The 27,161-nt window shown below is 55.3% G+C and overlaps 1 protein-coding gene across 2 annotated transcripts; it reads left to right on the top strand.

Moving 5' to 3' along the window:
* The first annotated feature begins 409 nt into the window (after window positions 1-409).
* On the top strand, window positions 410-26,949 carry SLC15A4 (solute carrier family 15 member 4). 2 transcript variants are annotated; one of them, XM_032309844.1, is made up of 8 exons: window positions 410-963; window positions 6,173-6,468; window positions 10,842-10,950; window positions 11,346-11,423; window positions 11,874-12,042; window positions 19,905-20,060; window positions 21,124-21,282; window positions 26,409-26,949. In XM_032309844.1, the coding sequence occupies exons 1-8, from the start codon at window positions 439-441 to the stop codon at window positions 26,555-26,557; spliced, it is 1,641 nt and encodes a 546-aa protein (XP_032165735.1). In that variant the 5' UTR covers window positions 410-438; the 3' UTR covers window positions 26,558-26,949. The 2 variants fall into 2 exon arrangements, with proteins under 2 accessions (XP_032165735.1, XP_032165734.1); XM_032309843.1 differs by having other exon boundaries at window positions 10,782-10,950.
* Window positions 26,950-27,161: the final 212 nt, after the last annotated feature.

Here is a 27,161-nt window from a genome sequence, read left to right as displayed (position 1 = left end):
CAGTCCGCGCCGCGCCTGCAGACACGCCGTCCGGGGCGCGGAGGAGGCCGGGGGCAGGCGCCGGCTTCGGCAGGCAGCCTGGAGCGCGGGCGCCGTCCGGGCCACCGTCACGGTCCACGTTTCCGTAACCCGGGGCTGACGACTCGGCCGGGCCAGGCGACACTCCACTTTTTCAAACACGGCGGGCGCGGACGCCGGGACTCTGACGCGCCACGCACGCCGGAAGCGGGAGCCCACCGGAACCGGAAGGCACCGGCGGCCGCGGCCCATAGAGGTCCCGAGACGGGGGGGCGGGCCGAGGCGTGGCCCGGCGGGTCTCGCGAGAGAGGCGGCGGCCAATCGCGACGCCGCGGGGGGCGGGCCGGGGCGTGGCCGGGCGGGTCTCGCGAGACGGGCGGCGGCGGCGGCCGGAGCGGCGGGCCGAGCGGCGGCGGGCGCATGGAGGGCGCGGCGGGCGAGCGGGCCCCGCTGCTGGGCGCGCGGCGGGAGGCGTTCGCGGGCCGGCGCGCGGCGTGCGCGGCCGTGCTGCTGACGGAGCTGCTGGAGCGCGCCGCCTTCTACGGCGTCACGGCCAACCTGGTGCTGTTCCTGAACGGCGCGCCGTTCGGCTGGGAGGGCGCGCAGGCCAGCCAGGCGCTGCTGCTCTTCATGGGCCTCGCCTACCTGGTGTCGCCGTTCGGCGGCTGGCTGGCCGACGCGCAGCTCGGCCGCGCGCGCGCCATCCTGCTCAGCCTGGCGCTCTACCTGCTCGGCATGCTGGCCTTCCCGCTGCTGGCCGCGCCCGCCACGCGCGCCGCGCTCTGCGGGGCCCCGCGCCCCACGCGCCTCCGCAACTGCTCGGCGCCGCCCTGCCCCGACGCGCCCGCCCGCTACTGCGCGCCCGCCGCGCTGGGCGCGCTGGCCCTGGTCGGCCTGGGCGTGGGCGCCGTCAAGGCCAACGTCACGCCCTTCGGCGCCGACCAGGTGAGCGCCCGCGGCCGCGCCGGGTGCGCCCAGGTGCGCCCAGGTGCGCCCAGGTGCGCGCGCGGGGCGCCGGGGAGGGGCGGCCCCGCCGGTGGACGGGCGCTGCCCTCTGGGGAGGGGCCCTCCGGGAACGAGGGCGAGGGGGCGGCTGTCCGAAGGGCGGTCGGGACACGCCGGCAACAGGTGCAAAGGCCCTGGGGCCGGGAAGGGAGCGATGCCCTCGTCGCGGAAGCCGCTGCGGCGACAGCCCTGCAGCGGTCTGTAAACGCATCAGGTCAACACGGACGGTGCACGCTTCAAGTTCCGCAGCGTTCTATAGCAAATACCTTTGGGAGAACCTAAAACAGAAGTGGGGAGAGCTCTGGGGCCAGGTCCTGTGAAGGCTTTAAAAGACTTTGAGGCGTAGTTTGAATAGAGTAGGAAGCCTTTGTGGGTCCGGGCGGGGCGGGGGGTGGGCCGGAGTGACATGATCTGGTGTCCGTTTCTAAAAGCGGGGCTTCCAGCGCAGGTGTGTGCCTGGCAGCTGAGGCCTGACAGCCAAATCTGGTCCACTTCCCGTTTTCGGGGGCCCATAGACTGAGAGTGCCGGTGGTTCTTACGTTCCTGAGTGGTAGGAAAAAAAGCAAAAAAGAGTCTTTTGTAGCAAGGGAAAGTTTTACGAAATTCAGATTTCGGTCGCCATAGATAAAGCTTGATTGGAACAGTCCTGCCTGTTGCTTTTCGCACACTGGTCCGGGGGGCCCGCTTTCACGGTCCGCAGCAGAACGGGGAGTTGTGACAAAGACCGGGTGTCTCTCAGAACCTAACGTGCTTACGCCCTGCTTCGTCACAGAAAAAGTTTGTGGCGTGGTGAGATGGGCAAGGGAAGTGATGACCACCGGCGTACCAGGTAGGAGTCCACTGCACTGGCCCAGTTAGAGGGACCTGGACTAGGGTAGACTCGGTGGACACGGATTCAGAAGGGTGCATTTAGGACAAGTCGTGTGGTGGAGTCGGCAACAGTAGGGAAGATGATCTCTGGGTTTTTGTGCTGAATAACCATGTGATTGTACCGACGGCTGCTGGGCACCAGGCCCTGTGCGCCGTACCGTATTAGTCCTCATGATACCGCTGCTGGTGTTGTGCCCACTTCACAGATGAGGAAACCAAGGCTCGAGAGGAGAAAGCATTTGCCGCAGGTCGCACAGCTAGTACAGGACTGAGCCAGGGTGCAGAAGCCTGTCCTTGAATGTGAGCTTTAGGTAAAGGACCTGTGTCAGGCTTCCCCTTGAAACGAGGTGGCACATTCTAGTGATGCTGGGAGTGACAGCTGCCTCATGTTCCAGATTCTTCCTTCTCTGCCCCAGGAAATGTGCTTTACCCACGTGAACTCATCGGACCTCATGGGAATCTCATACCTACTTTTCCAGTAAGAAGATGGAGGTACAAAAGATGACTTCTTTTGTTGTAGGGCATGGTCAGGCCAGCGTGGTCGTCCCAGTCTGATTTCTCGATCTCTGCTTTAACCGTGGCTTTGAGGTGGCCATTGTGGGACACAGGGTGGCTGGGATGGACTTGGGTGTCTGGGCCCAGGCTGGTGGCTTCGGCCTGCTGCCGTCAGTGAGGGCACAGCCTTCGCAGCACAGTGAAGCACCTTTAAAACCGGCCACGTGGGCCACGAGCCACATGAATGTTAGTTGTGCCCCTCAGGGTCCTTGTTATACTGCCTTAGCTACGCCTCAGGACAGCTTGCGGACTGCACTTGTCTCTTTCACCGGAAGCACCCGGGGAGAAGGTTCCACCCGCCCAGAACCTCAGCAGGGAAGTGGGAGCTGGGTTGGGACCCAGGCAGTCCGGCTTGAACACCTGTTCTCTCCAGTCAGTAATGGACCAGCAGTTAACGTTTTGTATAGGAACGGTGTTCTCGTAGAGGTTACCGAGAATGCCTGACGGAACAGGAACTTTTTTCACGTTAATAACACTTGGACATTGAAAACAAAACAAAACAAAAAACCACTTTCTTCTATGAGGTAACTGGACTAATCTCTTCAAATATTTATTTTAAAAATTTTTGTTTGTTTTCATTATGCTCGTTGGCCAACACGGAGGACTTCGTAAGTTCTCGTCGTAGCGTTCAACGATTCACGAGTTGCTTGTGACACCCAGTGCTCACTCCACCACGTGTCCTCCTTGGCTTTATTTTTAGGTTTCCATGGGGTGTTGCAACTTTTAAATCATTCAGCCTGATGAGTATTTCATTAATAGCTACAGAAAAAGAACCAAGGATCTAGGTGCAGGGTCTATAAAAGCGTATGTTTCACGGTCCCCGTCAGTTTTGGCATGAGATTAAAACATTGAAGTGCAAAGTTGAGATCATCCCCTGAAGTGATGCGCGGATAAAATAGATGGGGTCCCTGGGCGCGCTGGCGCATCCCCCAGCCGTGGGCGTCGGTACGTGCTGCGGTGGGAATGAAGGCTGGAGACGCCATGCCAAGGGATCCGGACGTGAGTGATGACGCGTCCTTCCGTTCCTGTTGTACGAAAGGGCCTGGAATGGGCAAATCCATAAAGACTGGAAGAGGCGTGGCAGCGGGGGCCGGTGGAGAGCGAATGGGAAGTGCCCGGAGGAACTGTGTTTCTTGGTGGTGTGATGAAATGTGGAATTGGATAGTGCTTGTGGTTCCTCAAGTGCGGGGAGGCTCAAACCCACAGAGACAGTTGTACCTCAGAATGGTAAATTGTTTCACATGTGGTCTGCGCGACAAAGCATCTAGGAGGGAAACGTTGGTACCCTTCCGCCAGGGTGCTAGCTCGGCGGCCAGGGGTGCTGGCTTGGTGGAGGGGGGTGTGGCTCCGAGACCCGGGTCTGGGCAGGAAGCCCGCTGGGCTGGATGGCTGCACTCGTCCTCAGGATGACTTAGCTGCTCCTCTCCTGGCTCTTCTCGTTTTGAGGAAGTCTGATTGTGTTCCTCAAGTACTTTCTCTGCTCCCTCACTCCCCGCACCCCTTATCTCTGAAACAGGGCCTGTAGGGATTGTTCTGAGTGAGAGACGGGTGCGGTCAGGCTGTGCAGCTCTGGGGGGTGTCTGCTGGCTTGGGCCGGCAGGTGGGCTGCTGACGATGCCGAGGTGATCCACGAGGACGCTGGTCCTGCCAGCCCCTTCATTCCCCCCAGTGCCCCACCTGTGGCAGAGATCACAGTGTCCTTTCAAACAGAGAACTGAAAGAAGAAAAGCTTACTACACAGATGTAGAGAGCGAATGATACATTTTTTTTTTTCTAATGGGAGAAAAGTGGCAGCCTTGCGCCTTTGAAGGAGTCTTGCCAAGCCAGCCGACTGTCTGCCTTACTGTGCCAGTCTCTGGTCTTTGAGCTGCGCTTTTCTGAGCTGACTGCAGTGGCCTCTGTTGACCAGTCACATGAGAGGCTGTTTGCCCTCGCTGGGGAGGGCGGGAGGCCCCCCACGCTGGTGCTGATGTAATGTGACCGGCGACGGGCTCGCCAGCTCTGGGCACAGAAGCATGTGATGTGTAGTTTGTAGGAGCTGGCTTCCCATTTCCAGAAAAAAAAAATCACTGTTGTGTTGTTACTTACGGCCTTAGGAAGAGACTTCAGTTTCTCGAGTAACATTGGAGAATTCGACTTGGATGTTCCGAGCAGTTGACTGCCAAGTTCCCGCCGGACGACATGCGCAGTGTCGCCGTTGGTAACGAACAGGGCTGACGTGCTCGAGCTAATAATGTGTGTTGTCTGCATTAATTGCAGATGTTCTGTTTACCGGCCCTCCTCCTTTTGAGGTTTGCGGAGTCCGCCCCTCCCCCCCCCATTACTGGTTCTTATATCTTTAGTTACATTTTCTCTGAAACGATTTCTCAGCTTATGGTTTTTTCTTCCCTCTGGTCTGTCTTTGGGTAGCGTGAGTATTTGCGTCCAGTTTAGTAACATTCATATCTTTTGTGTCCCCGTGAAAAGCCGTCTTAGAAATAAGAGAAATTCCCAGGACGACTCATTAATTCTGTCCTCATGCCAGCATTGGGTCTAGGACCTCTGCCCAGATCTGACATAGGTAGGGCACAAGTTGAAGTTCCTCCTGAGAATGGGTGGTTTATTTGAAATTCAGATTTTCAGTTTGGGATGCTGGTTAGAATGTCATCAGCTCAAGCATGTCTCTTGCCAACACAGTAGCCATACTAAATAATTTTGGAATAACATTTTTTTATCTTTTGAGGAGCACACAATTTTGGGTGTTTTATACCAGCAACTTTGATTTCGGAAAAATAGCGATTACGATGTTATACCAAGTTACAGGTCTGCTGACAGGGTGCTTTTTTGTATCTGGCACTTGATTGTCTGGGCCCCCACTGAAAACCTTTGTGCTCTGCTGATGGAGATTGTTCTGTGGAACACGTCAGATCTGTGACCTGGACAGAAATCAGCCTCTTAATAACTTGTAAGGAGGAGACAATAGAGGTTCCTAGGACAGCAAGCCTAGGACTGTCTTTGTATGCAACTCAGCATTGACCTTTAGGTAATAAGCTTGTTGAGAAATTGTGTGAGATCACTGCCTAGAGTAGAGTGGTGCCCCTTGTGAGAAGGGAAGGCGTGTGGGATGCCTGCCCCCCACGTGGGGAATGTTACCTGGTGCTTCTGCTGAAGTTCTGGAGATGAACGGTTGTCAAACCCTCCAGGAATTTCTGTCCTTAACCAGCACGTCTCCTGATTCTCTCCATAGCCTTCCTGGTCTGTGCAGTGTTGGTTTCAGGGTGGGATTTCCTCCGGGCCCCAGATTGATCAAGGCATGAGCTACACAGCAGTGGTTCTGAAACTTGACTGTGAGTAGAAGTGCCTGGAAAATGTTTAAAAGGCCTATTCCTGGCCCCCAACCCCAGAGATGGTGACTCGGCAAGTCTGGCCTGAGAGCCTTGTGAATCGGCACTTTGAGGCGGCGTTCTGGTGTTTCCAGAGCACGCGGTCCCCAGATGTTGCTTTGAGAAGCTCTCTTGGATTTCTTGGATGTGAGCTCACTTAAGAAAAACACCACGCAGACGGTGTAGTGATTGAAGTTATCAGGTGCTCCTTTGTCAGGGATCCCGAGCGTATGTGTAAGCTGACTGTGCTGCGTTTGCTGCAGGTCGCCATGATGACCGTGACCGTCGTCACCTCGCTATACAGGTTTTTCATCCTCGAAGGTTACCACATTTCAAAGTCTGTTTCCTCCCTGTTGCTTTAGGTTAAAGACCGAGGTCCAGAAGCCACAAGAAGGTTTTTTAATTGGTTTTATTGGAGCATCAATCTGGGGGCAATCATCTCGCTGGGAGGCATCGCCTACATCCAGCAGAACGTGGGTTTTGTGACCGGCTATCTCATCCCCGCGGTCTGCGTCGGCATCGCCTTCCTGGTCTTCCTCTGCGGCCAGAGCGTCTTCATCACCAAGCCTCCCGACGGCAGTGCCTTCACCTATATGTTCAAGATCCTGGCATATTCGTGCCGGCCCCAGAAGCGAATCGGAGAGCAGAGTCCCAGTGGGTGAGTGCCGAGTTGTGATCGTAGGCTCAGCCCAACACGACGTCCCCATTGCTGTGAATAAGGTGCTCGCTTCGGTCTGACGCAGGCTGATGTGCAGAGCGGGGCTCCCGCCTAGTGGTTTAATGTCTCACGTCAGCTTGAGCATGTGCTGTGGCGTTACTGTCTTCCCGCAGCTGGACTCCAGAGCTCATACTTTGTATATAACTTCCACATTGAACTTGCTCTCACTGCTGATTTAGATGGACCTCTTGTTTGTAGAAGGATGTGGGAGGGAGGGGCGCCTGGGTGGCTCAGTGGGTTAAGCTTCTGCCTTCAGCTCAGGTCATGATCCTAGAGTCCCGGGATCGAGTCCTGCATTGGGCTCCTTGCACACTGGGGAGCCTGCTTCTCCCTCTGCCTCCCCTCCCCCTGCTCATGGTGTGTCTGTGTGTCTGTATGTGTGTGTGTGTGTGTCTCTATCTTTCAAATAAATAAAATCTTTCAAAAATAAAAAAGGTGATGGAGGTGGAAATTGGCAGAGAGCATAGGAGAGGTACTATACATACTGTGTACGTTTGTCTTCTATTCTAGAAGTTTGGAGTTCATTTGAATGAACGATAAAGCACTTGCTTACTTTGTAGGTGCCCTTCTGTGCTCTAAGCTGTTGTTTCTCACTTGTGAGTCAACAGCTGTGTTGGTCAGCCTGGACCCCATCGTCCCATGGTCACTGCAACTGCTCTGTGACAGAAGGACATAATAGTATTTTGAGATGCAGTTAGGGGAACTACATCATCCCCTTTGTGTGGGACTTCCCCTGTTTTCACGCCAAAAGCCCCATGGTCCTGAGGGTTTTAGCGCTGAAAGCCCCATGTCCTGGGGAAGTCCCTGCAAACTGGGAAGGATGGTAGGTCACCGTAGATGCACATTAATAAGGGCAAGTCTGGGCCTTAGCCCACGAAGAGACCTCAGCAGTCCTGGTGTTTATTGAAGCATAATCTATGGGTAGTACAGTGCGTCCATCTTAGCTGTACAGTTCTGGAATTATGACCTTTAGCCATGGAACTGCAATATGGTCAGGACAGAGAATATTTCCCTCACCCCAGAGGAGTCCCAGGGACCCTTTGTGAGGGACTCCCTTGGAACATTGTGATCAAAGTAGGCCTTCCTGGGGGGCGGTCTGTCCCAGAGCCAGATGCTGACCCCGCAGGGCAGCACACCCCTGGCTGGGTGGCTCTGATTGCCAGAACCTCTTGCAGGCCGACTCCCATACCTGCCTCCTCGTGGCTGGTCTGCTTGTATCTTACGTGTGCCCTTGGAGTCCCATGAATGTCTGATACTGGCTTCCATGCGGGACGTTTGAAGCTGTTCCAGAAGCGCTCTCGTGGCCCTGCCCCTTGGCTCCGGGCTGCTATGGTTCCCACAGGTCTCCCAGCTGGTCCAGGAATCGGAAGGGCTCAGTGTGGCCTTCGGACTCCTCGTTCAGCACTAGCGATGGTGGCATCACACTGGAGAAGGGGCAAAGATTCAGACCGTGCTGCCTTCCTGCTGCAATGCCAGAACCTGACTTCAGGCAGAAGCGGGTTCACATCCAGGTGCTTATCCTGTGGGTTGATTTCTCAGGAGCAACGTGAGTGGCTCTGCAGTTTCAGTGTGTCGGTGTGGGTAGTCCCTGGCAAACGTTTCCACAGGAGGACGGTCCTGCTTTGTGCACGGTTTGGGGTTCTGAATGCACAAGTGGCCTGACGAAAGAGACTGGGACTTACTGCCACTTGGGAGTCTGATTTCCCATTAGGTTTGGTTTTGGACAGCTGGCGCAGTTAAGATACAATGGACTGTCTTGAGAGAGGTTGGCGGTCCAGAGAATTCTCAAATTATGCTCTCCTCGCGCACAGAGTCCGAGCTCTGTGACCTTGGGCAGGTGAGTGACCTTGCCAAGCCTGCATTCCCGTTTTGTACAGTGGACAGGGGCTCATTGCGAGGCCTGAGAAGCTGATGTGTGCACAGCTGTCAGCTGTGGCGCGTGGCGCATGATGAGCGCCTGCTGATGTCCAGGGCTCCGTCAGGATGCTCTTGCAAACGGTCGGCTCCAGAAATCTAGGAAGTGCAGCATTGCCCAGCGTTTCCTTCATTGGGCCCAGGCTGATCTGTGCCTCCAGCTGACTTTACGTGAGAAGTCCACGTGTGTCTGTTCAGTTCGTCGAACTGAGCGGGACGAGTTGTAAGGCTTTCCTGAGATGCATACCTCGTGGAGTTGTAAGGCTTTCCTGAGATGCATACCTCGTGGAGTTGTAAGGCTTTCCTGAGATGCATACCTCGTTGAGTTGTAAGGCTTTCCTGAGATGCATACCTCGTTGAGTTGTAAGGCTTTCCTGAGATGCATACCTCGTGGAGTTGTAAGGCTTTCCTGAGATGCATACCTCGTTGAGTTGTAAGGCTTTCCTGAGATGCATACCTCGTTGAGTTGTAAGGCTTTCCTGAGATACATACCTCGTTGAGTTGTAAGGCTTTCCTGAGATGCATACCTCGTTGAGTTGTAAGGCTTTCCTGAGATGCATACCTCGTTGAGTTGAGAGTCTGAAAATTCACAGCCCCTCTTTGTGAGAGAGAGCAGCCGTGTGTGCACACAGACTGGGGAGCGGGGACACTTCTGGGTCCTGTCTGCGTTTCGTGTCGTTTGTGTCTGTGGTTCCACAGTGAGGCGTCAGGTGCGCATCAGCTTGGCACTCTTCAGGATGTCTTAACGATACAAGACGAGTAACGTGACCAGTAGCGTTTCTGGGTGGTTCTCTGTGTAAACATGGGTTTCCTGCTGGACGCTGACATGTTTTTGGAGAGACACACATAGGGTGTAGTGAATCACTGATAGTATCTGAAATAGGTAGGTGAGAACTTTACTTTTGCTTTTGCCCCCCCCCACCCCCCCGCCATTGGAGAAGCTCTGAATATCTTCAAATAAAGTATGACAGTATCTTAAGAGTTTAGCGTTTCTCTCGAGTGTAGTTTTCCTGGTTATTTTCCCTGCTAGAGAAACTACGTATGATTAGGAGTAGTATCTTTCTAAATTAATTTGTGTATCTCTAGCACCAGGTAGAATGGACCTGGGCATGGAGTATGTGCTCAGTAAATGTTTGTTAAATTGAATTTAGCTGTACTGTCCAAAGTTCGGCTAAAATACTAAGTTACAGTTTTCAGTTTTTTGGTTCTTCCCTCCGTTCAGATGAAAAAATATCAATGTTTTATGAAACAAAAATGATTTAAAATAGTTGTAAATTGGGTAGGAGTTCATAAACTAGAAAGCATGCACTGCCATTTGTATCTGAGTCCCAGAACAGAAGAAGGAAAGAATACTTGAAGATAATTATTCATGTCCTGGTATTTCTGGCTTTAGAGAATATTTGGCAAATACAACAGCTTTTTCTGTTTTATCCTTAAGAGTCTGGGAGCATGCCTCACCGTTAGAGCGTTTTGGAGCTACCCACTGGGACCTGGTCATTTTATAAGTAGTGAGACTGTCCTAGAGTAAGCGAGCGCCACTGCTCACGCACGAGCTGTGACTGAAAGGCCTGCGTTCTGACCCGACACACCTGAGCGTGAGCGTGAGGCCTGTGGCCGGCAGCGGAGGGCAGGGTGGCGTCCCTGGTACCTGGGTGTCGGGCTTTGCGGCCAAGGCTCTCTGGCTCAAGTCCCAGACCCTTCCTCCAGCTTTGTCACCTTGGGCACCTTCTTGCCCTCTCTGACTGGCTTCCTCCTTGGGGCAGTGGGGCCAGAACACTGTCCCTATGCCTCCTCCCAGGGCCGTGGTCCAGGGTAATGAGCAAAGCACACAGTGGACCTGGCTGCCTGTGACATCGCCACGGTCCCATCAGCACCGCAGCTCTGCCTCCCAGAACAGAGCCCTTCCTCCCGGGCCCTTCCGTGGCTGCACTCTCCGTCACCAGCTTTAGTAGCAACACGGGTGTTGTGGTTGTGAAGTTTTAAAGCCACCTGCTTCAAATTCCTGACATCCAGCCCGGTTTTATTTCCCCTCAAACGCTCGTCCGGCGATGTCGCTGGCATAGTGGCCAGCCTTGCTCAGTGCGGGTGACGGGAGCTGGGGAAGAGACTGCTAATGTGGCAGGAGCCGCAGGTGCCTTTCGCGGCGAGGCCCTCTACCAGCCCTGTCGGCACATGTGCAGTGCTGGCCGCTGTGTGGGGTTTGCACGGCTAGTGAGCAGGAGGGCCGGAAAGCAGAGCAGTGCAGCAAGCCGGTTCCCTGCCTCCCTGCTTAAATTGTTGCCACATACCTGATTTCTAGGGCTGGAAGAAAACTAACTCCTTCATTTTATCTCCCAAAGTGAAGGCCTTGGAGTCCTTCAGCACTCTTCTAAACACAGTCTGTTTGATTCATGTAAGAGGTCTCGCGGAGGGCCGTTTACGGAGGACACGGTGGAGGACGTGAAGGCCCTTGTGAAGATCATCCCCGTGTTCTTGGCTTTGATCCCCTACTGGACAGTGTATTTCCAAGTGAGTCGCAACTGTCGCGTAGCCATAGCTTTCTGTCCCCGCCTTCGCTTTGGGCGCCACCAAAGTGCAGGGGCGCTGTGCCCTCTTCTGCGGAGTCTCTGGGATCTTGGAATCCTGTTTCCAGTGGTGGAACTCACTCCTGCTGACATAGGCGTCCTGAAACCCTTTCCATGAGAGACGCCAAGAGCCGGTGTGCTGCTGTTTTTCCAGACCCCGCCTTTGGGTTTAGTCTCTGTGACTTCTGTTCTAAAGTTGCTCTCCAGGGGACTTGTGCGATGACCAAAGAATTGCTCTGTTCTCAGACCTGAGCCCCACGTGTGTCCTCGTGGGGCGGCCTGGGGTGGGTGGCCTGCTGGAGAGCTCCCGCACCTAACGGCACCACTTTTCACACGCAGATGCAGACAACGTACGTTCTGCAGAGTCTCCATTTGAAGATCCCGGCGATTTCCAGTATCACAGCCACTCCTCATACGGTGAGAACTGCTGCAATGATGTGAAAATGCTCCCTGGAGCTTCTGTGAGAGGCGGTGCCTGCGGCCGGTCGGCCGGTCGTTGGTCCTTCTCAGGGCTCCGCAGCTGCTCCGAGGGCGGCTTCGTCGTTGGAGTGGGACTTGTGCTTGCTTTAGAGACTGTTCTCCTGGGGGCCGTGTTGTTTCCTAGATGGTTGACAGGTGCCAACCAAACACTAATCTTCCTACCTGACTTTTTTCTCCGTAAACACACAGAACAAACCACAAATGCACTTAGAAGTGAAAATCTTTTTCAGTTCCAGTATCTTAAAACTGAGACTTTTCCCTTAGGAGGTTATACTTAGTGGGAATGGACTTTGCTAGAATAAAGATTTTCTCAGGTAGACATTAGTTGTGAGGTGAGCAACTCATTGCTCCCAGGAACTAACCTTGTCTCGTGCATTTCGATTCCAGTTCCCGGCGGCCTGGCTGACCATGTTCGACGCAGTTCTCATCCTCCTGTTAATTCCCTTAAAGGATAAACTGGTTGATCCCATTTTGAGAAGAAATGGCTTGCTCCCGTCATCCCTAAAAAGGATCGCCGTTGGAATGTTCTTTGTGATGTGTTCTGCCTTCGCTGCAGGTGGGGAGGCGTTTTGGTCTCATTTCTGGAGCTCGAAACTGGCCTTAGCTGTTGTGGGTGACTCGGGGCCCCATGATGGGCCCTTGGTCACTCTGTGTAGGTGCACCCTAAGAGGACGGAGGTGGGGTGTTGTGAACGGGTGTTGTTCGCTTTCTGGTTTCCATGATGTGAAGGTTAAGATTTTCTCCCTACGGTTCCGCTGTTTTTCTTCTAGAGCCGAAAGCAGTAAAGTGCTCTGGAAAGTGACTTCTGGCTTGGATCAGAGGAGGCTTGCTCTCTCCCTTCTGATTGAGATTGTGGGCGATGGTCGATCGCTGAGTGGATGAATTTTTATATCGGTCTCAAAGTCATGGGTTCACCCTTGGCGTTCTTAACTTAGGTCCGCAGTTGACTTTGGTCTGTCCCTGTACAATCGTGTGTGTGTTTCGTGAGGAGAAAGATTTCCTCAAGTCCAGGTTCACAACTAGCACACACCCCCAGAGGAGGGGATTCGAGCCAGTGCCTGAAGCTCCCCAGGGCCGATGAGGCGAGTTTTCCTTTGGGGGCCTCACTGTGTTTTCATGGTTCTTACATTCCGGACTGTTAGGTTGGAATATCTTCGTCGACATTCTCAGCTTGCTCTGGAGTTCTTCCTTCATTAATACTTGAAAATCATTGGACCATAAGACAGCTTAGTTACATAACAAGAACAGAAAAGCTGATCCTCCCGAACCAACCATGTATCACCCACTGTTATGAGGAATTTAATGTTAAGCACCGCTGAGACAGGATTTAATATTCTGCAGCAGTGTTTCCCAGCAGCCTCCGTGCGCCGTCCCCAGAGTGAACGTATTGATATAGTACTTAATAGATATAAAGAAATGAGTCTCTAGGCTTAAGAAATCTATATTCCAGGGACCAGGACATTTTAGAAGACAATTACGTTTTCTCTTGATCAGATAGATAATTAAAGCGAGCTTGTGTCTGTGTGCTCTGTTCGTGGTTCTGTTTCTCCTTCAGTCCTGTGGCGCAGGGGAAATAAGAGCAAATAAAACTGAATTGCAGTGGGGCTGTGACTGCGGGTCTCATTCAGCAGGTCCAGAGATCGTCAGGGCTGTCTGGAGTAACTGCTGCCGGGGGATGCTGTCTGTCCGTCCTGCCTCTCTTGAGCAGCTGCCTCAGGCTCAGCTTTGACCCTGCAGCTCCCTTCTGTGCCTGTGCTGGTGGGGCCCTCTCTGCACCACAGCCATGCTTGTCACATGCCAAGGAAAGGGGTCCTAGTTCTCTCCCTCTGGGAGGGGAGGTATCCTCGGTTTTCAGGCATTTCCTGGGAGATTCTAGGTTTGGACTCCTTTAATACCATCTTGTCTTTCGATTTGATTGCTGGCCGGGTAGCTTCTGGGAGCCGCCCTGAGAACCGGGGAGGGCATTCCTGTGGTCTCTGCACGTGTTTGTGTAGGAGGCAGCTGACAGCTGAGTGACCGCAGAGAGTGCCCCGTGGGCAGGGCAGCCAGCGGTCACCAGTGCCAGCGGAGTGCTCAGCACTTCTCGCCCAGCGCTGGGCAGGACGGGCCGTGCTCTGCGGGGTCGCCTGTGCCTTGGGGCGGGGGCTTGGGGGAGCTGGTGTGGTCACATGGCCCTGAGGCTTCGGAGTTGGAGAGTCTCCCTTAGGAATAGGAGCCACCCGCTATACTTGTGTTATTATACTTGTGTTCTTAAACAGTGGAAAGGAGCCCCAGAGTCACTGGTTCAGGGATTTTAAGTCTCTGGTACTTGATTTAGGCGCAGTTTATTAACTTAACAGTGGCACGAGCTTCACGAAGCTTTACTTCCCGCTCGAGCGAGCATTTAATTGGAACATTAGTAGGCTTTGAGTAGAGATTGAAACTCTGAGCAAACCAACATTTTAGTAGAAAAGAAACTTTCCTCCCCCATAATCAATCAGTATCTTCCATTTAGAGCCACGCCTGCTGGGAATGGTTGGTTCTGTCACATCTCTCCGACAAGAATCAGGCAGGTCCCTTGGGTTTCTCAAGCATGCATAAGGGAAAAGGGAGTGCGCTCGTTAGTTAGATTTCCTTTCCCCTTAAAGAACCGTGTGTCCCCGAAAGCACCGTGTGCGTACAGTCCTGGCTTACTGGAGCAGCAGATGCTCACTGGAGGGAAGGCGAACTCGGAAGCATAAAGGAGGAAATAAAAACCAGCTGTGATTGCCCTAGACGCGCTCAGCATTAGGGCGGTGCGAACCTGCCTGGTTTTGTGTGTCGACCCACAACCCCTCTGTGTTTTTGCAAGAACGGGACCCCGTTGCGCAAGCCTGACTGAGAAAGTAAGTGTCTGAAAAACCCGAGGAGCTTAGTAAATCCGTGTGTTACATGTAAGGAGGGAAGATTGTAGATACAGAGGAGCCATCGCACACGTGTGCACACACACACTCATTCACTGGTTGTTCCACCACCTTCGAAAATCCGTGGTTACCGCTCTGCGGGCGCTGGGAAGATTACGGATATGATACGTGGTAGATATGTTGTATTTTCTTTGCCCCCTTCGAAGACCAACCCTGAAGCATCGTGACTGTCCTTCCCCATCAGCCGTTCCTCTGCAGTGTTCTGTGGTTGGGGCTTGGGGTGCCTGGGAGCATGACTGGGCACTCCTGCGGAGGGTTTCTGCAAGTGTAAGCAGGGCGTCCCTTTAAGGCTTCGGATGAGCTGACAGAGTTCCCTTCCAGGAAGCCTGTGACTCCGCCATCATCCCAGCCATGGGGCCCACCCATCCGCCTGCCGGCCCCTCCATACCTTTGGTGGTGGTGTGGGTGCTGGTCAGCACGGGCGCAGGCGGGACTGTGCGCGGCCTTCAGGGCCAGATAGCACCCTGAAGTTGGGGTAGAGCCTGCTGAGAGCCTTTCCCTGGCTCATATCTGGCATTAGTTAAGCGCGGGTCCACAGCACGTTTTCAAAAATTAGTATGACATAGTCGATCCATGGTCATGACAGATGCATGGCGAAGAACTGGGGAGCCCCCAGCGCATCCATAACCCCCCCTTCCAGGGTGACCGCGTGATGTCGTCCAAGGACATTCGCTGTTACAGCTAAGTCTGTCCTTTTTTAAAGAGAAATGAAACCGATTATTCACAGCTTATGACTTAACTGTTCCTGATTCTGTTTTTCTATGTCAGTTACACATTTAAATCACGGTGTTTAACAGCTAAACGCACCGTGTTAAATATACCATCCGTTCTTCGACCGGTCCTCTCGGTGCAGGTGGTGGCTCACTCCAGTCTGTCCGCACGCCGGACCCGCTTGTGCACACGCCCCCGCCCGTCTGCATGTCTGCCTTGGCTTTCTGTCACCTTGGCTTTCTGTCTCCCCGGTGGAAAGTGTTCAGGCCACGGGCACGAGTTCCGCTGCCGGCTCTCTTGTCGGTGCTCGTTCCTTTCCCTGCGAATCTCTTCCCTGAAGGATTTAAACACGGAACGTCTTTGTTTGGAGGCGTGTTACGGTGATGACGATTCCCCCTGTCATCGGTCCCCAGATTCTGTGTGCAGTTAGGCCCTTTGGCTCTTTGTGCCGGCGTTTTCTTGTGCATGGTGACATGCAGTCAGACCTTTCATTGGAGGAATATTCTTTCTAGTATTTTCCTGTTTTCTTGAACTTTACTTACGGTATTTTACAGTTTCACGCATGTCTTCATTTTAGGTGCTGTGCATTTTGTACTAGGTTTATTCTGAATCCGTTGGTATATCTTTGCTCGCTCCCATAAGGAATTTTTTTTAAAAATTCTGAGTTCAAATGAATTCTTTTCGAATGGTCACTTGTTTTCTTCAGACAGCACGGGTTCCCTGCCTGCCGCCAGGTGACTCCCTCCCTGCGCCTCTGGTGGGCAGTGTCGGCGGGACTGGGGGTCAGTGCTGGGAGAGCTGGGGGTTGTGGAGAGCCCACCGGCCCCCGGCTCTGACGGGCGCCTCCAGGGCAGCTCCCGGAAACTTAGAACTGGAGTTTGAGATGCATATTCACAGTGATGCTAAATTTCTAACCTTAATTTCGAGATTACTGGGTCTATTTTGGTTTCCAAGAGGATTGCATGCCCCCCCCACCCTGTCCCCGGATATTGGTTTAGTTTTATTAAATTCTTGATGCTCAGGCCTCCTGGGTGGCTTACTAGGTTAAGCCTCTGCCTTCGGCTCAGGTCCTGATCCCAGGGTCCTGGGATTGAGCCCCAAGTCTCTCTGCTCAGCAGGGAGTCTGCTTCCTCCTCTCTCTCTCTCTGCCTGCCTCTCTGCCTACTTGTGATCTCTCTCTGTCAAATAAATAAATAAAATCTTTAAAAAAAAAATCCTTGATGCTCCTTCCTGCATTTCTGAAACAAATGAGTCTGTCCAGAGGGCAGCCTGTGGTGGTCTGTGTTCCTCCACTGCTAGCTGACAGCGCTCTGCGGTCTGGCGTTGGGGTCGTATGGCTTCAGAAAGGGAGTTGGTAGACCCCCAGTTTCTGTGGGCAGGAGAGTATCACACTGGGGGAATTTCTGTGCTCCCAGGGGAGTTCAGGTCTTTGCCTTGAAAATCACATGAGCCTGTTCCTCTCTCAGGAGAAATGGGTGATGTTTTCACCTTTTCCTCAATTTTGTGCAGATTGTGTTTTCTCTTGAATCACTTGTTTCTTTTTTTTAAAATGTCCTGAGTAAACCATTCATTTTATTGAGTTTTAGAAAAATTATTGGACTAGAGATAAAATTTGTCTTTTCAATAAATGTGTTTCCTTCCTCTTTTCCAGTTTCGTGTATTTATGTGTTTTTGTTTTTGTTTTTTTTTTAAAGCAGGCTTGCCAGAACTGTGTGTATGTGATGATTTTTCCGTAGAAGTACGTCTTGAATTTATCAATTTGACTTTCTGTGTGTTTTCTAACAACAGAGAACAAGACGGGATTTCTCTCTGTTACCTTGGGTTTGTTTTGTGATTCTCTCTCCCGTGAGTTACTCCAGCCTTCATTTACTTTCGCTTTTTCTTCCCCAATTAGTAGTGAAACCTGTGGGGTAGCATGAATGTGCCTGTCGCTGACACTTGGGCAGGTCTCGTGTGCTTGGATTTGTTGTAATTTTCTCGTCTTCTAAGGCGACTGAACCCGCGTTTCACTTCGTGACCCTGTGTGATTCGGAGAACGGTTTTCCTCGTAGTGAGGCTGATCCGTGGGTCGGTGGTGTCTCGTCTTACTGTGGAGTTGGGAGAGGTCACGGCTTTACAACTCCCGCCTTTGGGCTGCAGACCCTCCTTTCTGGCCTGGTGGCACTTTCTGGAAATGTTCGTAGGATGCTGAACAGGATAGATCCTCTGTTGGAGCTCCACGGGCTGTTTCATCAGACGCGTTCTAGCAGGAGCCCTGACCTGTGCGGCCTGCGAGGGGCGCCGGAGCCCTGCGGGTGGGCGCACGGCCCAGGAGTGTGTGGCCGTCTGCGCATCGTCTGCTGGATGGGCCCGGGGCCCACCACACCCAATCTCAAACACTGTGTGGGTCTCCCAGTGCGACCCCACAAGCACACACCTTTGTGTCCCCCCGTTCTCTGAGTTCTGAGCTGTGGGTCGTGGCCACGGGGGCCAGGGTTTGCCTTTGGGCCTCTGGATGGCAACCCTTGCACCAAGCGAAGCCTCGTAGTTTTTGTCCACTTTTTCTGCTGAAAGACGTGTGTCTGTCACGGTGTCACTGTGTTTCTGTCTTCTCTGGGGTTAACTGTGTTCCCTGGGGGAGAAGCGGTCCCGAGCCCGCGCCTGCAGCCAGATTTTCGTGCTGCTCCCCTTTCCAGAGCGTGGTGTATCCATGTCTCCATTCCGGGAGGATGGATGCCGTCGTGTCTCTGATGCTGTGGGCAGAGGGCCGCGCATCGGTGCAGAGGGCGCGTGTGCAATGGAGCGCATCTGTGATGTCCCATGGGCTTCTCTTGAATCTTTCTCTCTGCTCGTGTCATGTGGCGTCACCTCGTCCGTTGCTGGTGACTGCCGGCCGTCTCTTGGCCGGTCCGTCCCCTCCCCGCCCCCCGCCGTGCTGGTACGCCTTCACCCTGGTCCTACCCACACCCGCGGGTTTGCTTTCCTCTGACGTCTGCAGAGCCGTGGGTCACTGAGGAGTGTGCTGTGTCGGCCATCCCGGCCCCTAACGTCACGCTCATGTGGGTGCTGCCTCGTCAGTTCCCTGCTGTGACCTGCCGACGTCCTGCGCGGGGCCTCGGTGCTGGCGGCTCCCCTTCCTCCATGAGCAGCTTCCGCGGACAGCGCTCCGTGCCGCGGTCGTCTGCGTGGTCGGCCGCGCGCAGCACACCTCCGGATCCTTCCCGACCCGCCGCAGGAGAGCCCTCCGCCTTCACAGGCTCTCCCCCCGGCCTTGTCCTCTGTGTCCCCCTGGCCAGCACCCCCTGTTTCAGCCTCTCCCCTGATGTGCACAGCGTGCGTGTCGCGGGTAAGACCGCGGAGCAGGTCTCGTCCCTGTTGGCAGCCCCAGCCCTCGGACGCAGGCACACGCGTCCTCACCGGTCCCGCCCTCCGTGTGGAGGAGAGTGTTCTCTCCAGCTTCAGTTTGCAGCCCTCAGGACGGGCTGAGAGAGTCCTTCCTGCAGACGGAGCTGCACTAGGATTGTCCCGAACTTCCAGCTGCACGCTGGTGGCTGGTGCGGTGACCTTGCAGTGTGAGGGCAAACTCTGCCGACCCAGAGGAAGCCGCGCACACTTTGTCCCGTGCCCAGAGGACAGCTGTCCCTTGTGGACAAGACCCTTCATGCCACTACCAGAGTCCTGGCAGAGAGAGCCAGGGGCCTGCCGTGCCTCAGAGGCCGCGTCCAGAGCAGCCAGGAGCACCAGGCAGACGGCTTCGCCGGGTCTGCTCCCGCACTTCCTGCTAGCAGCCGGGGTGCGGAGGCGGGGGGCTCGGGGTCCCCTCCACGCGCCTCCAGGGAGGGGACGCAGGTCTTTCTGACGGAGGTGAGCCAGAGGCCTGTTCTTACGTGCTCCTTTGACAAGTGCCCTCCTGGTTGGACATTCCCCGTGACCTGTAGCTTGGGGGCCGATTCCAGAATTCGTGTTCCCCTCCTGTTACTGGTAGCCTGGACCTTCTCATTCTCAGGTTTCTCTCAGACAGCTGGCCTTCCTCATTCTCACGCTTTTAAATACATATGCGCTTGCACAAATATGTATTAAATACTCCAGCCCATTCCATTCACAGAGCTCTTTAGGAACAAGACCGGCGACCTCTCTGACCTAAGAACTCGCTGCTACGGCTCTTGCCTCTCCGCTGCAGGCTGATCGGCCTGTGCCTTCCTGCACAAGGAGGGGCTGCGCGGGCGCTTGCTTGTCTCCCTGTTGGTTTGGCTGCCCTCATTGCCCTCGATAAATGACCAGTAACGGAGCGAGAGTGAGGGCTGCTGAGGGTGCAGGCTGTTTGCCGGGGTTCGGCGGGGAGACGGGCCTCCCGCCGGGGCCGGGGCTGTAGGCTAATGCCCGGAAGTCAGCGGGCCAGCCTCAGTCCCCCAACGTGGCGAGAAAGACGTCTCGGAACTCAGTGCCCCCGACGAGTGGGTGCGCAATTATGCTCCTCACGGCAGGCGGTAACAGAAGGCGATCGGGGGCCGTCCAGACGCTGGGGCGAACCCCGTGTGGGCAGCGTCCGTGGTGAGAGGCGGTGTGAAGACCCGCCGGAAGGGGTCTGGTGGGATCAGTGTTGGAGTAACTGTTTAGGAAGTCGCCAGTGCGCGGTCCTTTAGGTCGGGCGTTTCCGGGGGCGCTGGGCCACACCCTTCCACTTTCTCGAGTAGTCAGTAAGCATCTTGCAGCAAGCCTGTAGTGTTTTAGTTTAATTGCAAACGTTAATGAGTAAGTGTTCTATTAACCTCCTTATGAATTCCAGGAATTTTGGAGAGCAAAAGGCTGGACCTTGTCAAAGAGAAAACCATCAATCAGACCATCGGAAAAGTCGTGTATTATGCCGCTGACCTGCCGATATGGTGGCAGGTGCCACAGTACGTGCTGATTGGCGTCAGTGAGATATTCGCCAGCATAGCAGGTGGGCCTTCTCCCGCACAGGTCTGGGGCCGGCCTGGTGCGGAGGGGACGGGGCAGGATGTCTCCCTGTGTGCTCTAGTAGAACGCACAGAGAACAGGGACCCATGTTTCACGGCAGCAGCGGTGGTGTTGGATGTGAGTCGGTAAGTACGTGGTACCGTGGCTGAGGCTCTTGTTTCGGGTGTAGAAACGGGGCTCCCAGAGACATTTCCTTGGCTCATCCACTATCATGGAGGTGCCACAGAGACAGAGGGAGGAGGAGGAGGCCGTGGGTGGTTCCTCCCAGGTTGGACGCTTCCTAACCATGGCTCTGTGGTTCTGCCGTGGCGGCCCAGGCACTAGCCACTGCCAGAGCTCTGGGTGTGTCTGCTTTATGAAGGTGGCAGACCTGTTCGCACAGTCCTCCCTCCTCCCACGGGCCGCGTGCTGTGCGGTGTGGACAGGCACATAGTGTGCACACCAGCTCCATGCTGCTGGAAGGGAGGGACCGAGTTAATGATGACCAGAGCCTGGATCGGTTGTGGGGGCTTGTGGTTCCCGCCGCACCGTCCGCGGACTCTGGCCGTGTGTGCTCATGACTCCGGAGGACGAACAGAGTGGTCCTGCGTTTGGGATACGCTGTAGATCTCCACGTGTGCTTGTTATAAAAGTCCGAGTTTATAGATGTCTCATTGAGATTATCTTAAGATTTGTTGCCTTTAAGATAGAAGTCTTCCACAGAATCCGCATTGTAGTCTGTCTATGTTGTTCATACCTCCTTAGCTGAGAACAGAGAAGTTTGCTTTTTTGACCATAGAGATCAGTGCCCGAGCCAGCACGTCAGAGGTCACCGTGACGTGGGAGAGCAAGGACTTGACCTTTTGCTCGGTGACTGACTTGCAGGACTCATGGTGAATGGAAAGGGCCCCTGATTTCTTGACCTTGTGTTAAGTACAGTCTTCAGAGCAGGGAAGGGGGCTGCCCTGCTCACCCGCGTCCCCACGTGGGGCCCCGTGCTAACCCTGCCACGTTCAGGCAGGCCCTGTCAGCCCCGCTCTCACGGAAACAACCTCCTCTTTCTGCAGGTCTCGAGTTCGCCTACTCGGCCGCCCCCAAGTCCATGCAGAGCGCCATCATGGGCTTGTTCTTCTTCTTCTCCGGCGTCGGCTCGTTCGTGGGCTCCGGGCTGTTGGAGCTGGTGTCCGTCAGAGCCATCGGCTGGATGAGCAACCACACAGACTTCGGTACGGGCCGCGCCGCTGTTTGAACACGGCTACTGGCCGTACCCGTGCTCGGGCTGCGGCGGGTGGTCCTGTTAGTGGAGGACGCGGGCTCGGGCTGCGTGGGGTCGCGGTAGTGGAGCTTGGCTGTCTGGGAGCTGTCTGAGACCCCGCGCCGCCTGGTCCCCTGCATCCTTGTGCGTTTGCCGGGCACAGCTGAGCCTCTCTCTGGGTCTGCGGGGCTGCTGCTGTTTCCTCGGAATTCCGCACATCAGTCTGGTCGGTGTCACCAAGTTGTCTTCGTTCACCTTGGGGGTGGGGTGGGGTGTGTGTGTGTGTGTGTGTGTGTGTGTGTGGTTTCTCTTTCTTGACAGCACTTCTACATTTTCTGCTGTTACAGACACGGATAGATAGTAAGTTCTTTTCTGGAGTCACAGCTGTGACTCGTGACTGACAGGAGGGGGTTTTACCGCTGATGCCAGTAGGGGGCATGGTGGGCGCTGAGCAGAATCACTTACCAAAGAGAGAGTTTTCGTGTTCCCAGATTTATGGTAGCTTTTAACTGGGTGCAGGAGTTGAAGGTTTTCCTCTTCTGTTTGGTCTGTGAAAACCGCCTTCTTACTTGTTCTTGTTCAGTCTGCGGCATTTCCTTGGGTCCAGGGCCCTTGGCTACTTTTGGGTCCTAAACCCCCTTGGAACTCTGATGAGCGCCAGGGGACCTGCCCCGGGAAAATACACAATTCCAGAGACCCTTCCCTGACTAAGCTAACATTCCCGTCGTGAGGGGTGAGTTCCGGCCTGTGGAGTCCCAGGATGACTTCCAGAAACCACAGCCACTCCTGTGGCCCCGGGAGCCCCGGCCTCGCTGCATTCTGGCTGTGGGAGCTTCCCCAGGGCTGGCTCAGGGGCCGGGGTAGGGCTTTGCTGTTGATCCCCGGGCCCCTGGGAGGGGGAGCCGCAGTGGAGTGCGCAGCAGGTGCACGGCGGCTTCTGGGAATTCTCAGGTTCGTGGTGTCCCGTGATCTGTTTTTCTGTGCATGGATGGACCTTCTGCAGACAAATCCTTGACGCAGAGAGCAAAACCCTGTTGATTCTTCTGTTTCTTTGTCTTACTTTTCAGCATATCTTGAAGGATTGATTGTTTTGATGACCTCGATGGATTGCTTTCCAGTGATTTCATCCCCTTGTCACTGATTGTCTCCAACTTTGCCATCACTTGCTCTTTATTTCCGACAGTAGCTTCCAGCCCCTACTGTGAGGCTCGTCTCCAGTCCTGGTGCCCGGCTTGGAGCTGGGTCCCGTGTGCCCGTGTCATTTTCAGAGCGGTGTGTCTTAGGACAGCCCCTCACCATGTCTAGTGCTGTCCTTATGTTCACACCAGTAAGGAGCGTTGCAGCGAGCTGTGGCCACAGCCCCCAAGGCCCCTGCAGCCCGGTTGGCAGGAGAGATGTGGATGTGGGAAACGCACAGTGAGCCAGGCAGCTCCCTCCCAGCGCCCTCCCACCTGGGGATTTGGGGCGAGAATGGGACCAGGTAATCCCCAGCGTACACGCGCCGGTAGAATCTGGCGGTAGAGGGAGTGGCGGATGTCGTCCCGGGCGCTGTCTGTGCGTCTCCCGGCTCCCTGCTGCCCCGGCCCCTCCCTTCTGCACTAGTGTTCAGGCTGGTGCTGAAGCAGCGGCCTTGAGCTCGCGTGGCCTCTCACGGTCGACGCACGGAGTGGCTCCTGGTGTAGTTACAGGACCGCGGGGCGGAGGTGGAGCCCGGCCCTCGCTCCTCTGCTCCCTTCCCCGCCTGTTCCCGGTTGGCTGGTGCTCGCCGTCCTCGTTGGCGTCCCCGTCGCCGTCCCGTAGATCCGGGATGACTCGGGCTATGACGTCGCATAGATCCGGGATGACTCGGGCTGTGAAGCTCACCAGTCTTTATTTTTAAGGGTTTTTTTTTTTTTTTTTTTAAGATTTGTTTTAGAGAGAACATACATGAGCAGGGGGAGGGGCAGAGAGAGAGAGCGAGGGAATCCCCAAGCAGACCCCATGCTGAGTGGGGAGCCCGAGGCGGACCCAGTCCTGCGACCCTGAGAGCATGGCCTGAGCTGACTGAGGTCAGTAGTCGGGTGCTCTGAAGACTGAGCGCCGCTGGCGCGTACGATTTGCAGCGCACGTCTTGGAAAGTATCGAATCCGGATCAGGATGCGGTCCGTTTCGGGAGGCTGCCCTGGCCCTGCCGGGTCAGTCCGCTCACCGGCCCGCTGGCTGCTCACCGCCGCGACGCAGGGCACCGTGGACTCCTCTTGGCTGCGCTCTGTGCTCTCCAGCTCCGTTCCACACGTGCGTCTGGCGCCATCCTCTGCGGCCCGTTCTTTCTGACTCTGAGGAGAAGCCGGGCGGCGAGTCAGTCACGACTCGCTGCGCTGTTCTGCTCTCGCTGGCTGTCGGTGATGTTGCTGGTGTGAGGCTGTCGTGAGTGAAGCAGCTGGCGACCTTCTCGCTCGTATGTCTCGGGGGACCTGTGAGCTCATTTCTCCGGGGCCCAGGAGCCTGTCGGGTCCAGTCCGACCTCCTAGAGTTCACCGTCTTCGGGGGTGATTGTCCTTCGGTTTGCGAGGAGGCCCAAGAAGTACAGGGTGACAGTGGGCGGCAGACGGGGCTCTGAACGCCCTTCCTGACCCCACACAGGCCGACCCTAACCAGGAAGACTCGTTCTTTGGAATGCCAGCTTTGAGCTTTGGAAGTTTTAATATTTATTTACATCTTCACTTGAGAGGGAGAGTGAGTGTGTGCCCGGGGGAGATGCAGGGTCCCCGCCGAGCAGGGAGCCCCCAGTGGGGCTCAATCCTAGGATGGCGACCTGAGCTGCAGGCAGACTCTCAGCCAACTGAGTCCCCTGGGCGCCTGCGCCTCGGAAGTTTGAAGTGACTCCTTACTTTGGGGGGCTTCTGTTTCAGTTTTAGCACGTGGAATGACATCATTGGGGTCCCGCTAGCAAGCCTGCGCAGCACCGTGGAGCTAAGACAGCAGGTGGCGACAGCAAAGTCCAGGCTCCGGGAGGGCTAGGTGGGCCTCCCGGTACCTGGGACGGAGCCCGGCACGCAGCAGGGACTCAGTCACTGTCCTGACTACCGTGTAGACGGTAGGAATGCAGGTGCTACCAGATCCCTTCCGGTGACGCACGGGGGCAGCCCTCACCTTCCGCAGCCCGCCCGGGCGCTGGTTCGGACATGTGCTCTGTCTGTCATTCTTTGTGTGCACGAGTACAAGCGCTGTGGGGCACTGAGTCAGTGAGTGTGTGTTCAGACACAGGGCAGGTTCCAGAACAGCCCACCCTCACAACCCAGCGTCGGACGAACAGGAGCGCCCAGTTCTGATAAGTGAATCAGAGAGCTGCTTCTGACGTGTGTGAGCGAGGGTGGCTCTGGAGACGCCGCCGAGCGAGTACGTCTTTGCTCATCTGTCGAGAAATGTGCTGCCTTTTCAGCGGGTTGGACGGATGGCGGACATGGTAGGACACCTGTGGGCTGTGGCGATGGGGTCAAGCTTTTAGGGAGCCCAGGGTGACGTGCTGTGAGCGGCTCTGAATGTTTCGGTGCAGACATTGTGTTCTGCACACACTTCTCCACACGGAGTGGTTGTGGCTGGAAACTCCAGTGGGAAGACTCCCGCTACAGACTTGACGGTCCTGGCCCCGTGAGGACCGTGGGAATGGTCCCAGGCGGGCGATGGTGTCGCCTTCGTGCGTCCCGGGTCCTGTGCGGGGTGCCCTGTGTGCACGCGCTCTGCACACTGCTGTTGCCCCCATTTCATGGGGGCCGGGGGGGCAGCCCAGCCCAGACATGGCAGGCCACTTGGCTTTGAGTTGCATTGGCTGAGCTTCAGCGTGTGTGTCTGGAACCTCTTCAGCCTGGGTGGGGTGTGTTGGGAACAGCACGGGGCAGCGCGTGCGAAAGGCCGTGCTCAGTGCTTGGGGCGAAGCTGAACGTCAGCCATGTTAGCTGTTGGGACGGAGGATGCACCCTTGCCACCTTGAGGATGCTAAAACCTGAACCTTTTTGGGGAAAATTTAAAAATCTTGTGTTAAAAGATTCTGTACGTAGAGTGTCTGTCAGCCGTCGCCCTGGCTTGTGCAGGGCACCCGCGCGTGGGAGGGCGCTTGCTGTCCAGGAGCTGCTGCTCAGCGCAGGACACCCGCAACTCCTAGGTGGATGCAGCGTCCGGGCGGGCCCGCGGTGTGGCGTGTGGCATTGATGGGTGTCCCGGTTCTAGACCCGAGCTGTGGAGAGCGTCACTTTATGATCGGCCTGCGGGTGGGTCCTCAGGACAGCTGTGCGCACTGGGTCAGCCCGCAGCCCCTGGGGAAGAGCATGGCGGAGAAAGACCGGGAGGAAACCCCACCCCATCCGGTATCGCTTCGGGGGCGGCACAGGGCCGTAGTGGGGTTGTTTGTTCCCTTTCCCCAAACTTTCTGTACTGGAAGAATTTAAGGAAAAAAAGACTTTCTCAACGTTGTTTGTATTTTGGCCAGTGGACACTCCGCTCGTTCACCTCGGACGGTTCCCTCCAGCCCGCCGGGTGGATTCTCGGGAGCCGTGGGAAATAGGTCTTGTTGCTGGGCTTCCTTGGCCAGGCGCTGTGGCCTCATCCTCCCGTCGACCAGTGGGGAGACTTTTGCGGGGGATGGGGGCGTTCACGCCAGAGACCCCGGTCCTGAGCCTGTGGTAGAGACAAAGCTGGCTTCAGAGCAGCGTTTGCAGCAGTTGAAGAAGCTTATGTATTTTAGATAATAGAGATAAAATTTTCCCCTCCTCCTCCTCCTCCTCCTTCTTCTTTTAAATAACCGCAATGAAAGATGACCGTGACCTTACTAGGAACCAAACTTAATAGCCGAACTCTCTTTTTTTTTTAAGATTTTATTTATTTATTTGACAGAGAGAGATCACAAGTAGGCAGAGAGGCAGGCAGAGAGAGAGGAAGGGAAGCAGGCTCCCCGCTGAGCAGAGAGCCTGATGTGGGGCTCGATCCCAGGACCCTGGGATCATGACCTGAGCCGAAGGCAGAGGATTAACCCACTGAGCCACCCCAGGCACCCCAATAGCAGAACTCTTGAATAGTCCCTAAGTGCAGCTGACGAACTTCTTTCTCCCTCTTTCTCCGCAGGCAATATTAACGGCTGCCATCTGAACTATTACTTCTTTCTTCTGGCCGCGATTCAGGGAGCCACCCTTCTGCTTTTCCTGATCGTTTCTGTGCGGTACGACCGGCAGCGCTCACGAGCCAACGGGGCGCCTGCCAGCAGGAGGACCTGACGTCCCGAGGCCATGGCCCGGACTGAAGGCGGCCACGTGCTGAGCAGGAGAAGCTTCTCCAACTTCCTAACCACGTGCGTGGTCCCTGGATTGCGTCTCCTCTTCTCCCAGATGAGCTGGGTAAGTGCCTTTCCGTGGTCCCCTCCCGGAGCAGATGCAGGCTCCTCATCTGGACCGCCGGGAGCCGCAGGGACGGAAGCTCTCGGCCAAGCCAACGAGGCCTCGGGAGACTGCGTGTGTGTCCGTCGGCGTCCTGATGTGTTTCCTCCCTGTAGACCGAATGAGCTCACTTTGTTGTCCTTTTTGATTAATGCACGTCTGCTTGTCCGGAGGAATGGGAGGGCTTTTTAAGAGGTAAAAGTCCAATGCTGCAAAGATGCTGTGCAAAGGTCGCGTTGATGGTTTCTGTCGTGAGATGCGGATCCCGATGTTGCCCGGCTCGTCGGTGCGGGCCGGTGGTGAACCTGTTGTGTCTGCTGCTTCAGAAACAACTTCTCTTTTCAGCCATTGACGTCGAATTTTTTTCTTAAGAAAGAACTCGCATCAGGAAATATTTAAGACTGTGTTTCCTATCTCAAGCTACAAAGCAGTGTACAGGGTATTT

Source organism: Mustela erminea, chromosome 13 (assembly GCF_009829155.1).
Source record: "Mustela erminea isolate mMusErm1 chromosome 13, mMusErm1.Pri, whole genome shotgun sequence".
Lineage (NCBI taxonomy): Eukaryota > Metazoa > Chordata > Mammalia > Carnivora > Mustelidae > Mustela > Mustela erminea.
Note: the sequence above shows the minus strand (reverse complement) of the source record. Positions and strands in the feature narration are given on the sequence as shown.

Coding starts and splice junctions, on each gene's coding strand:
- SLC15A4 (XM_032309843.1), top strand. CDS start 439: ATGGAGGGCGCGGCGGGCGAGCGGGCCCCGCTGCTGGGCGCGCGGCGG. Junction 11,424..11,873: donor TCACAGCCACTCCTCATACG/GTGAGAACTGCT, acceptor TTTCGATTCCAG/TTCCCGGCGGCCTGGCTGAC. Junction 21,283..26,408: donor GAGCAACCACACAGACTTCG/GTACGGGCCGCG, acceptor CTTTCTCCGCAG/GCAATATTAACGGCTGCCAT.